We start from the raw sequence: 12,189 nt of genomic DNA, 5'->3' as shown, positions 1-12,189 counted from the left end.
GGCCAGGAGGTTGAGACCAGCCTGAGCGACAAAGTGAGACCCTGTCTCCACCTGTAGAGCAGCTGTAGTCCCAGCGCATCTGTAGTCCCAGCTACTCAGAAGGCTGAGGTGGGGAGGATCGCTTGAGCCCAGGAGTTCAAGGTGACAGTGAGCTCTGATTGTGCCACTGCAGTCTGGCCTGGGTGACAGCAAGACCTTGTCTCTAAAAAAAAAAACAAAAACAAACTGCCATAGACTGAGTGTCTTATAAACAACAGAAATTTATTTCTCCAGTTCTAGAGGTGGGAAGTCCAAGATCAACGTAGTGGCAGATTTGGTGTGTGGTGAAGGCTGCTTCCTGCTTCATAGATGGTGCCTTCTAGCTGTGTCCTCACATGGAGGAAGGGGCAAGGCAGCTCTCTGGGGTCTCTTTCATAAGGGCACTAATCCTGTTAGACGGATGGAGCTTGCATGACCTATCACCTCCCAAAGTCCTCACCTCCTAATACCATCATATTGGGGATTAGGTTTCAACCTATGCCTTTTTTGGGAGGAAACGATCATTCAGACCATAGCAATGTGTCTGGCAGGCATGTGGGTGGGTCTGCACTGGTGAAGAGCTTAGCAATCTTCTGGTCCAGCCTATGAATTGGACAAATGAGGAAACTGAGGCCCCCAAAAAGCAGAAGTGATGTAGCCAAGTCTCTAACACGATTTCAGCTCATTAACTTTGATCCTAAGCACACCCCTCCCTTCCTTAGGGTCATGCCCCAAAGCACCACTGGATGAGTCATCGACTGTTGCGTAACCAATGACTTCAAAATACCGTGACTTTTAAGAACAAACAATAAACATCTCACAGTCTCTGTAGGTGGCTGGGTGGTTCTGGCTTGGGGTTTGTCATGAGATTGCATCACAATGTTGGGGGGTTGTGTCATCTGAAGGCTTAGCTGGGGCTGGAGAATGCTTTTCCATGATGGCTGGCTCACAGGGCTGGCAAACCTGTGCCTGCTGTTGGCAGGAGGCCTCGGTTCCTCTCCATGTGGGCCTCCCCAGAGAGCTGCTGGAGTGTCCTGTGACCTGGCTGGGTTTTCCCAGAGAACAAGAAGGGAGCTACAGTGTCTTTTATGATCTAGTGTCGGAGGTTATCGATTACCACTTCCATCATATGTGGTTCTTCAGAAGTGAGTTACTGAGTCCTGCCCACATTCAAGAGGAGGAGAATGAGCCTCCGTCTTTTGAAGGGAGGAATGTCAAAGAATTTGTGGATGCCTTTTAACCACCACGACCTCCCACTTACACACAACAGTCATACCAAACCGCATGAGATTCCCCCAGCCTGCCTCATTCCTTCCCGTCTCTGGGCTTCTGTACATGCTGTTACCACTGCTTGGAATGCCCTTTCCTCATTTTTCATTTCTGTCTGGGATGCATCAACTCTGTAAGATCCGGTCAGAGATCACCTCTCCTCCCTCTGGCGGACTTGCTCACTCACTTCTCTGCACTCTCCCGTCTCTTTGGCAGTACTGCTCCTCCAGCCGTTGTTGAAAGCTGGCATGTACACCCCATGAAAGCAAGTCTTTGGGGGTCCCCAGCAGACTATCAGCTCTCAGTACACATTTCTGGAGTGAAGGATTGAAGGTCCACTCACTGGTTTCCCATCTGTGCCCTCTTCTGGGCGTGAGTGCTCTAGGGTAGACCACGCACGTGTGGTTAGCTCTGCATCTGCAAGCCCAGCCTGTCACTGGTGCCTGCAGGCACTCCATCAAGGCGGGTTTGGTTTCATGTTGGGCTCCTATGTCAGCCCAGGCTCCTGGTTACTGAGGAACTCGCGTGACCATGAACTCCAGTGTGGGCAGTCTGTTGTTTCCTGTGTGGCCTGCACAGCCCTGCTCTAAATCCAGTAATTTCCCTGCCAGCCCACTCTGCTCAGTGGCAGCACCCCACTTAGGAAGATGGAGAGAACAAGCCCACAAGTCTACAGACCAGGAGAACCATCAAGCCATTAGGGCAGGCACCACCAGGGTAGCAATTTCTTGTATGAAGCAGAGACACTAAGAAGAGGATGCGGCAGCCAAGGAGCTCTCTAGGCAAGGAAGAGATGATAACAAGGATTAGGCAGGCAAAGACTGAAATGTGTCTCTCAAGACACATGGGGCTGGGGGAGTTGCTGCATAAAGACAGGCAGCAGGGAGCAGGCCACTGGGGACCCTCTGGGGAGCAGCTTCTAAATGGGTGGAATTTGGGGAATGTCTCCAGGAATACTGACAGACTACACAGGGGAGCTGGAGATATGGCACAAGTAACCAAGATCGAAGACCAAAGATGCCATGTGGAGAGCAGGAAGGGAAGATGGGGCCAGGCAAGTGCGGGAGGAGGAAGCTTCCCCTGCAGGAAGGGGAGATGCCTCAGGGATGGCAGGTGGGATGGCTCGGGAGGAGGGACAGCTGTGTCTATGCTGCAGGCTTGAATCATCTCCCTTCCAGGAGAGAGAGCAAGAACGAGGGGCGCTGATGGTGCCAAGGCCCCTTCAGACACAGCTACTTGGCTGCTTTTCTGAAGGCTGTAGGGGGACAGGACAGGAGGGGCTGGGTTTGAGGGAGGGAGTGCACAGATGTTGGTGCCCACTTTGTGGGGACTGGCAGGCAATTGTTTTGCCAGGCTTTCATTTTTCCCATCTTGTACATGAGGAAACTGGGCTCGGGAGGGAAAGGGTGCCTTGCAGATGCACAGCCAGGAAGGGGAGGGCCAGGACTCAAACCCCAGGCTCCTCCCTCCAGCTGCAAGTCCCCAGCCCAGAGAAGGGGAGGTAGCTGGGGACCGAGCTCCCTCCAGGACAGGGTGCCTCTCCAGTTCCATCATCCATCCATTCATTCATTCATTCATTCATTCATTCATTCATTCATTCATTCAACGAATGCTTGCCGAGTGGCTGATGTGGGCCAGGCACGTCCTAGGTGCTAGGATGCAGCAGCAGCCGGTCCAGTGCCCTCTAGCTCAGCTGCCTGCTACCTTTCTGACTCAGGGCTCTGTGCACACCGCTAGGTTTCTCAACAGGGAAACCCAGACAGGGCAGCGGTGGCCTTGACAGTTCAAGGGGCAGTGTGCGGCGGGGTAGGGGGCTGTGGACTGCGTTCTCGGACCCTGTGTGGTGGGGGCTGAAAGGAAGGGCACTGTCAAAACCCACAGGCCTGGCCCAGGAGGAGGAGGTGGGGCTGTGGAACGGCCCGGCACTGGGGCCTACATCAGGACGGTCCGCCTCTGGTTGTTCACCTTCAGGACCCGGGTGTGTCCGGGGCAAGGCTCTGGGGCAGGGAGCCTGGGTCCAACCCAGGTCAGTTATTTCACATCTTGGAGCTCAGTTTCCTCCTCTGCGAAATGGGCGCAATGGCAGTTCCTACCCCCAGGGCTGCTGTACAAGCTGGGGCTCTGGGACCTGAATGCCTGGGTTGAAATTCTGGAGCCACCACCCACCAGCTGGATTACCTTGAAGAAGATGCTTAGCTTCTCTGAGCCTCGCTTTTCTCCTTTGTATAATGGGGATGGTGATCGTATCCACGCCATGCTCCTGGGAAGTACTCAGGGCAGTGCCGGCCTGCGGGGAGTGTGGCTGTGAGTAGGAAAAGCTGACCTGGAAAGGGGCGTTTGCACACGTCTGTGGATGCCAGGGAGGCTGCTGAGAGGGAAGAGAGGCAGGTGGACAGGTGTCAGAGGCCCGGTCCTGCCAGGGAGTGGAGGAAGGGCCCCAAAGCCGGCCTGGCAGTCACTGAGGCTGAGGATTTGCAGTCCCGACAGCGTCCCCTCCCTCATATCAGGGCATTCATGGGGAGTTGTGAAGTCCTCAGTGATCCCAGCCCCACTGCGTTCTCCTGACTCCCTGTGACCTAGGCTCTCGGAGGTGCCCTGCTGCCTGCAGTCCCCAAGAGCACCGGGTTTGGAGTCAGGCCCTGCCTGGAGTTAAAGACCTGACTGGGCCACTGGCTGGCTGGGTCGTGGAGCCAATTTTGTCCTTACTGAGTCAGCTTGCTCAGCATAAGATACAGAGCGTAAGCCCCAGGCACAGCCGCCACAGATGGCCCAGGGTGCCGTCCCTCCCAGCCTGGTGCCAGACAGTGGTCATCAATCCCCCTCCAGAAGCACTTCTGTTGTGTGCCCCTTTGCAGCCCTGCACGATGCTATGGGGGGCTGAACTGGCCTCTGTGGGTCCGGTGGGCTGACTTCTGTGGGCATTAGGCTGTTCTCGTATTACTATAAAGAAGTGCTGAGACTGGGTAATTTATAAGAAAAGAGATCGACTTGGCTCACGTTCCGCAGGCTGTGCAGGAAGCAAAGGCATCTACTTCTGGGGAGGCCTCAGGGAGCTTTTTCTTCTGGTGGAAGCCGGAGGCGGAAGCAGGCACTTCACGTAGGGGAATGGAGAGGGAGAATGGAGGAGGAGGCTCCATACCCTTCAACAACCAGAGCTCCCGGAACTCACTCGCCATCGAGAAGTCAGCACCAAACCAGGAGGGATCAACCCCCATGACTGGATCACCTCCCACCAGGCCCCACCTCCAGCACTGGGGATTACCATTCAACATGAGATTTGGGTGGGGGCAAATATCCAAACTACATCAGGTGGGGTCTGGCAGGGCTGGTCATAGCTGCCCCAGGCTTCTCCTTCCAGCTGCAAGCCCCCAGCCCGAGAAGGGGAGGCTGGGGACTGAGCTCCCTCCAGGACATGGTGTGTCTCTCCAGTTTCATCATTCATTCATTCAACAAATGCTTGCTGAGTGGCCTCTGTGGGCCAGGCGCTGTCCTAGGTGCTGGGGTGCAGCAGTGGCCGGTTCAGTGCCCTCCAGCCCACCTGCCCTGCTTCCCTGAGTCATCACAGCACTCTGCAGGAACCTCTTTTCTGACCGCTGTTTTCTCTCCCTCTGGCTTTATCCTCCCAGGGACTTGAGTGAGAACGCCATCCAGGCAATCCCCAGGAAGGCTTTTCGGGGAGCTACAGACCTCAAAAATTTGTGAGTACAGGCCTGGGAGGGAGAAGGGTGCAGGAGCTCCAGGGCCACTCCTGGCAGTGTCCTCAGGGTATACCCGAGCGAGCCGTGTAGTCCAGGCAGCCAGGGAGCTGACCTGGGCTCTCAGAGGATTGGTGCCAGCACGGTCTTCTGGAATAATCTGGGGTTGGAGGAAACAGGCAGCCCTTGCCTCTCCCTTGGTTGTGATTCCGTATGAGAGCCAATGGAGGGGGCCCTTGGGGACTTGGTGAAGCATGTTATCAGTGTGGGCAATGTTCTCAGTCCATTTCGATGGCAGAGTGTCTGTGCTCGCCTCATATGTGGGCTGGGAGAGCTGGGTTTGAATCTTCTCTTCTGGTTACATGTCACATACGCTGCTGCAAGTCAGTGAACATCACTGAGCCTCGATATGTTGTTCTGGAAAATGGGGATAATAAGATCTACTTCACAGGCATTTTCTGAGGTTTAAATGAGACATGGAAATAAATATACTTTGTCAAATGATATTTAATTGTAATGGCTTATTATTATTACTATTCAAATTTATTCTGGTCCAGGCTTACCACATCCCTGAGGTCTGACCACAGCAGGGATGGCAAATGCCTGGCATGCTTGTCACACACACCCCCTCCCACGCCTGTGGCAGACATTGATAATCAATCACCACATTCTTTCCCGCAAAGCTCACCTCACAGCTTCAGTTTACTCTGACAACAGCACTCCAGGTAGTCACCTCTAGTCAACCTCTTTGGCACTCAGGCTGAAAAATCTGTTTGCCAGTTCTGGCTGCCACTGCTTTGTGACTCTCCCATTTTTCAGTTGCCAGCACCCACTAGGTGGTCTCCAAAATGTGTGTGTGTGTAGGGGGGTGCCTGGTCCCCAAGGGAAATGTAAGGTTGAGTAGAAGAATATAACTTTTACTTATATTTATGATTTTAATTGAAAATTAGAAAAAAACATTAAGTTTTTACTAACGTTTACTATTTGGATTGACACATATACACGTAACAAACAACTAGAGGAGTGCTTCTTTTGAATGAATGCAGCACGTGGTCACAATGTTTGGACACCCTTACTCTAGGCAATGTGCCCTTCTCTCTACAACCTTCGTTTCCTTCACAGACAGCTGGACAAGAACCAGATCAACTGCATTGAGGAAGGGGCCTTCCGTGCTCTGCGGGGGCTGGAGGTGCTGTAAGTAAAGCATGGGCAAGGAAGGAGGGGTGTGGAGGGCCCTGCTCTGCGGGTGCCAAGTGCCACAGCCTGGGCAGCGGGCGTCAGGGAGACAGGAAGGGGGAAACCTGCCCTCCTAGAAGCTCTCAGAGGAGGGGAGGACAAGCACTCATGGGGTCATGCCTGCAGCAAGCAGTGTGTCCCAATGTAACCTGCTCAGGATGAAACCCAAGGGTTTCTGGCACTTGGCCTGGAATGCTTCCCCCTTTCCCCCCGCCTATCCAAACCCCACCCTTTCTTCCAAGCCAACCCAAGCCTGGGACATGTCCCATCACCCACCCTGCTCCATGTCTCCATCCTACCAGCCTTGGAGTCTATGGTGCCATCGGCTCACAGTCACCGTCCCAGCTCAGGGCTTTCCTGTGGGGTGGGATATGCCTCATGCTCTTTGGCTTAGCCCCTCCACGTCCAGCCCCGTGCTGGTCCACTTTAAGGTCGAGAGCTTCCCCGTTCATTAGCAGGGCAGCCCTGTCCCACATCATCTGTTGGGCAGGTGCTAAATGACTCTGGTTTTTCCCATTTAGGACCCTGAACAACAACAATATCACCACCATCCCCGTGTCCAGCTTCAACCACATGCCCAAGTTACGGACCTTGTGAGTCAGCTGGGGCAGCAGGGAGCAGGGCATCCAAGCCCAGCTGATGCTGGGGGTGGGTGGGGCAGGAGGCGAAGCTTCTGCAGACAGGTTATGGAGCTCATTCTCCCTCAGACCCCCAGAGGCCAGCCCAGGCTGGGGGCTCCATGCAGTCGGAGGTGGAAGGAGTTATATAATTGCAGGGCATCCAGTGCCACTTAATTTGATTTTTCTTTGGAAAACAAATGATTTGTTTTTGTGCTTGAAAATGAGCCAGGCGGTTTGGGGCAGTGAGCCTGTGCGAGGTCAGTGCGATGACCTGGGCTTTGCTGGGCACAGCTGTGCCCAGAGCATGTGGGAGGGGAGGGACAGCAGCAGGATCTCCATGGGGCTGTGGATAATCCCCGGGTTGGAGTTGAGCTGCCTACTTGACTAAATGTAGACTGTGTTTGGCTTGAACATAGCACCAGGGGCAGCCACCTGCCTGAGGTTGGGGGTTCCCACAATCTGGCTGGGCTGGGGGCTCCAAATAGGTTGTGAGCCACCCTGTCCTCTTGCAGCCGCCTGCACTCCAACCACCTGTTTTGCGACTGCCACCTGGCCTGGCTCTCACAGTGGCTGAGGCAGCGGCCAACCATCGGGCTGTTCACCCAGTGCTCGGGCCCAGCCAGCCTGCGTGGTCTCAATGTGGCAGAGGTCCAGAAGAGTGAGTTCAGCTGCTCAGGTGGGTGCAGGCCCCTGCTGGGCTCTCAACTGTCCAGTGCCTCCTGCCCTGCCTCTTGTTCCCGCCCCTAATCTCGACATTAATACCTGGCCTGCCCATCACCTCCTGACCCGGCCCATCACCTGGCCCCACCCATCACCTCCTGACCCCACTGTCTGCCCCTCCTGCCCCATCTATCACCTCCCATTCTCACCATGGCCTTTGTCTCTGCGTGTCACTTCTTGCCTCCTCTCCTTTTCCCTCCTGTCCCCTCACTGCCTCATCCACTCACCACCTCTTTTGTTCCACCTCATCCTCTTTTTGGCCTACTCAGTGCCTCCTCTAATGTCCTCTGGGCTCCTTGCCCCTGCTATCACCCCCTTCTCCCTCCTCCGATCGCCTCACCTCTGCTGCCTAGACAAGTCATTGAATTGGGCCCTCTAAACTTGGCTCCAAAAGAGGTGGGCCTCAAAGCCCACGCCCTTTCACCTTCCCTCTGGGGTTCTGTGATAGCTGGTTGCCCACGTCCTCCCTGGCCCCTTTGATGTCCATACTGCAGCCAGAAGACCAAAAAGAACCCACAAGTCTGGGCGGTCACTGCTCGTGTACTCACCTGGCCGTCAGCACTGTGTGGAGAGTCTGAACTGCCCTCAGGCTCTGCAAGCCTGGCCAGGGTCAGCGCCGCCTCCCCTGCCTCCCGCTGCCTGCAGCTTCCCCAGCTGTGCCTGCCTCTGCCCCTTCCTGGTGCAGGTGCCCCCAGCCCTGACCTCACAGGCTGCTCCCCTGCTGGGCACACCCTTCCCTCCTTGTTGCCTGCCGACTCCTCCTCACCCTGCAGGGCCCAGGGAGCCTTCTGTGATCCTACATGAGGTCCCGCATTGTGTTTCTGGCACATCCTCAGCACTTTGCTTGGCACAGGAAATGCTTGCTGAATGAATGGACAGTTCTCAGATTTGTGACAGAGGATTTAGAGGCTGACTGTTTCTCCCAAACCTGTGGACTGGGCCTGCCAGCCACACAGAGCTCTGAAGGAAAGCATCTCCTAGGCACAGCCTCCCCTCCTCAGTATGAGGCTCTTGGCTGTGGCTGTCACCTCCTCCACTGCACTGGCAGACACCCAGAGCAATGGCTGGGCTTGAACACCAATGCTCAGCACTGCTGTGTGTGTGTGCGTGCAGATGTGTGTATGAGTGTGTGTGTGCCTGTGTGTGAAAACGTGTGTGTGTACATGTGGGTATGTCTCATGTGTGAGCCAGGACTGCCTCTGCATCATTGCAGCTGCCACAGTTTTTAGGAATGGGAATCGGTAAATCACTTGGACAATTTTTATTTTGAAATGAAACCTTTTCCTTTGCATTTGGAAGACTGTGGTTTCTATTTTCAGACATTAGTTTCTCCTCTGGAGTCTGATCGGCCTGGCAACCCTTTTCCTTTGAAGGCCACTGTCACAATATGCCAGGAATCCATGTAGCTTTGTCTCATTTGGTTCTGGTGCCCACCCTTTGGGGCAGCCATGGAAAATATTCGAAGTTAGAATGTTGGTGGGGGTATCAATTGGCTCAACCACTCTGCAGGACTGTGTAGCGGGATCCACTAAAGCTCAACGTCTGTCCACCCTGTGACCTGCCACTCCTGCTAGGTGTGTGCATTTTTTTCTGCAAAAATGTCCAAAAATGTTAAAGACAGCTTTTTCCATAATAGCCCCAAATTGGAGACAACCTGAATGTCCACCAACTAATTATGACACATCCATATAATGGAATACTACTCAGCAATGAAAAAGAACAAACTACTGATACACACAGCAACATGGTGAATCTCAAAGATTGCATATTAAGCAAAAAAAGCCAGACACAAGAGAAACTACTGTTTCATTTATGTGAAGTTCATAAACGAGCGGAACAAATCTTTCGTGATAGATCTCAGAATAGTGGTTACTTTAGGGAAGGGGCAGGAGGGATCTTCTTGGGTAATGGAAATGTTCTATGTCTAGGTAGTGGTTCCACCAACTACATGCTTCAGAAAGAGCACTTTGTATAAATTGTACCTCCAGTTTTTCAAAGGCTCTTATTTTAGACACTGAGCTGGATCCTGGTTTTACCACTTATTAGCTGTGAGAATTTCTACAAATTAATTAATATCGAGGACTCTGTTTTCTCAGCTGTAGAATGGCAACAGTAATAGGCTCCTCTTAAGTTTAAGTGCAATACTGCATGTACTACACTTATTATAGAATGTGGCATAGAGTAAGTGCTTGAGTGTTTAGGAAACAGTCATTATCACCTTCATATGACAGATGAGGGGACTCAGGCTCAGAAGTGTTAAGTGACTTGGACTAGAATCCAGAGCTTCAGAATTCTGGGCAAGGATTTCTTCGTGTATGAATCACACACCAGTGCAGTTCAGTTCAGATTCAAGTTCAGCAAACATCTGATAAGAACCTACTGTGTGCCAGGTGCCCACAGAGTTATACCAAAGTCCAGAATCTTATTTCATTAGTGATCCCCCTGGTTCATCCTCATCCAGAGAAACTGCAGTGTGCACCGTGTCCCATCCATCAGTCTGTATCTGGGCTCAAGGGAGGTGCTGATGCACGACAGCCTGAGGCCACACCCCCCTGTTTCTGCAGGCCAGGGGGAAGCGGGGCACGTGCCCACCTGCACCCTGTCCTCCGGCTCCTGCCCGGCCATGTGCACCTGCAGCAATGGCATCGTGGACTGTCGTGGCAAAGGTCTCACTGCCATCCCGGCCAACCTGCCGGAGACCATGACGGAGATGTGAGTACAGGGCAGGGCAGATGCTGGGGCGCAGCCGCTCGGCTGGCCTGGCTCCGGAGGGCCAGTGAAGAGCTGGAGTAGGCGCTGCCTCAGGGCTTGCCCCAAGGCCCCTCAGTGACCATGGAGAATACACAGGTTGCCCCTGCTGGGCTGAGCTTTGTGTCCAGGACTGGGAAACTCTGCAGGGCTGGGGAGGGAGTGTCCGTCTGTGGTCCCACCCAGCGGTGTGAGTCTGCTAGAATCGGGTTCTCAGCATCATTTGTGGGCCCCTTTCAGTTACAAACGCCTGGGATAATGGAACTCAAGTCAGCATTCTCTCTGTCTGTTCCAGTGTCCTTACCCCAGACTTCAACTTCTGGAAGGGGGAAGGGAACAGGGGCAGGAGGGGCCAAAGGCTTGTTCAGGGTGGATGAGCCCAGCAGATAACACCCACGGCTGGGCTGACCTAGGCCCTTGCGCTTCCCCTCTGTTTTCTCTCCGCAGACGCCTGGAGCTCAATGGCATCAAGTCCATCCCCCCTGGAGCCTTCTCACCCTACAGAAAGCTACGGAGGATGTGAGTGCCTCCCGCTGCTTCCTGGGGAGCTGGTACAAGGCTGATGGAGATCCTGGGTGGCCCCACAGCCCTGGGGCAGGCCCTAACTCAGCATCCCGCAGCTGAGTGGCCCTGAGCCAGTCACCTGGCATTCCTGCCCTTCAGGCTGCTTGGCTGTGATGCAGGGACCTCCTTGCAGGGCTATCATGAGGCCTGAAGGGAGTGCTGAGCCTGAGCCTGGCCTGTGACGGGAGCTGCTTGTCATCTTCCCATTTCAGCTTGGGTACCAATAGGAGCAATTAAGGATGGGAGGGGCCAGGAGATTGCTGGGATGCATGGGAAAGCTTTGTCCATAACTTCCCAAGTTGGAGTGCCCCCTCCTGCCCAGCCCTCAGACTGCACAGGGAAATAGCGGCCATGGGCTTTTCAAATGGAGGAAAGATCTGGCCTCTCACTATTGTCATTTCAAAGCACTCCGCCCTGCTTCCGTGGCATCTAGGAGGTGGAGGAGACTGGGCAGGGCTCAGTGGCCATTGAGGGATTCAGATGCCCCTCTCCTCTGCTCACTTTGCAGAGACCTGAGCAACAATCAGATTGCTGAGATTGCGCCCGACGCCTTCCAGGGCCTCCGCTCCCTGAACTCACTGTGAGTAGCAGTGCCAAGGCTTCCTCAGTGGCCCAGGCCATCCCCTGAGGAGGCTGGCAGGGCCCAGGGCCCTGGTGGACGCAGAAGGAGGAGCAGGACTATGCCCCCCTCCACACAGTCCCTGCCCACCCCAGCCTCAGTGGGTCATCCTTTGGCTGCAAAGGGTTTGCTGTTCCAGCTCCCTCTTCCTCACTGGTGGACCCTCTGATGCTGGGCGCGGGAGAAGTGTGGAGAAGCTAGGCAGAGCTGTTGCCCCTGGCAACTGGGATGCACTCCCTGCCACGGTGAGGATTTTCCCAGCATTCTTTGCACAACCATCTTGGCCCTGTCCCCCCACCAAAGCCCAGTGTACTCTGCTCCTGAGGCCTCTGCAGTCACCGCAGGGCCAGTGAGCACCAGCTCCAGTTATAACATCTGCCACACCTTGCTATCTTTTATCCCAAATGTGATGAATCCCAAGATGTGGTGGGTGCTGCTTGAACAGTATTTGCCGGTTCCTCCTTCCAGTATTTCCCTTCCTTCGGGCTCTACTGGGGAAGTCTGTCAATAGAGCATACAAAAGGTAGTGAAGCACCCCCATCTCCCACTCACCAAGTGTCTCACTCCCCGAGGTCCTACAGCACTTTGTCTGTACGGAGAGCACACTCAGGGTGCCCTGGAGTTGGGCGAGTTCCCTGTAGGAGGGGCCATTTGTTACTCTAGGGGATGAGTGTTTTCACCTGCTCCTTGGCAGCCCAGG

General features: G+C 54.3%; 1 protein-coding gene across 4 annotated transcripts in view; it reads left to right on the top strand.

The window, feature by feature from the left end:
* SLIT1 (slit guidance ligand 1) overlaps nt 1-12,189 on the top strand; it is a 190,613-nt gene that overhangs the window by 118,465 nt on the left and 59,959 nt on the right. For all 4 annotated transcript variants that reach the window (XM_065521219.2, XM_005566094.5, XM_065521217.2 and 1 more), the window contains exons 5-11: nt 4,914-4,985; nt 6,105-6,176; nt 6,740-6,811; nt 7,351-7,514; nt 10,123-10,270; nt 10,754-10,825; nt 11,379-11,450. In XM_065521219.2, coding sequence (XP_065377291.1) covers nt 4,914-4,985; nt 6,105-6,176; nt 6,740-6,811; nt 7,351-7,514; nt 10,123-10,270; nt 10,754-10,825; nt 11,379-11,450 — 672 coding nt within the window. The remainder of the gene's footprint in view (nt 1-4,913; nt 4,986-6,104; nt 6,177-6,739; nt 6,812-7,350; nt 7,515-10,122; nt 10,271-10,753; nt 10,826-11,378; nt 11,451-12,189) is intronic.

Source organism: Macaca fascicularis, chromosome 9, assembly GCF_037993035.2.
Source record: "Macaca fascicularis isolate 582-1 chromosome 9, T2T-MFA8v1.1".
Taxonomy (NCBI): domain Eukaryota; kingdom Metazoa; phylum Chordata; class Mammalia; order Primates; family Cercopithecidae; genus Macaca; species Macaca fascicularis.
Note: the sequence above shows the minus strand (reverse complement) of the source record. Positions and strands in the feature narration are given on the sequence as shown.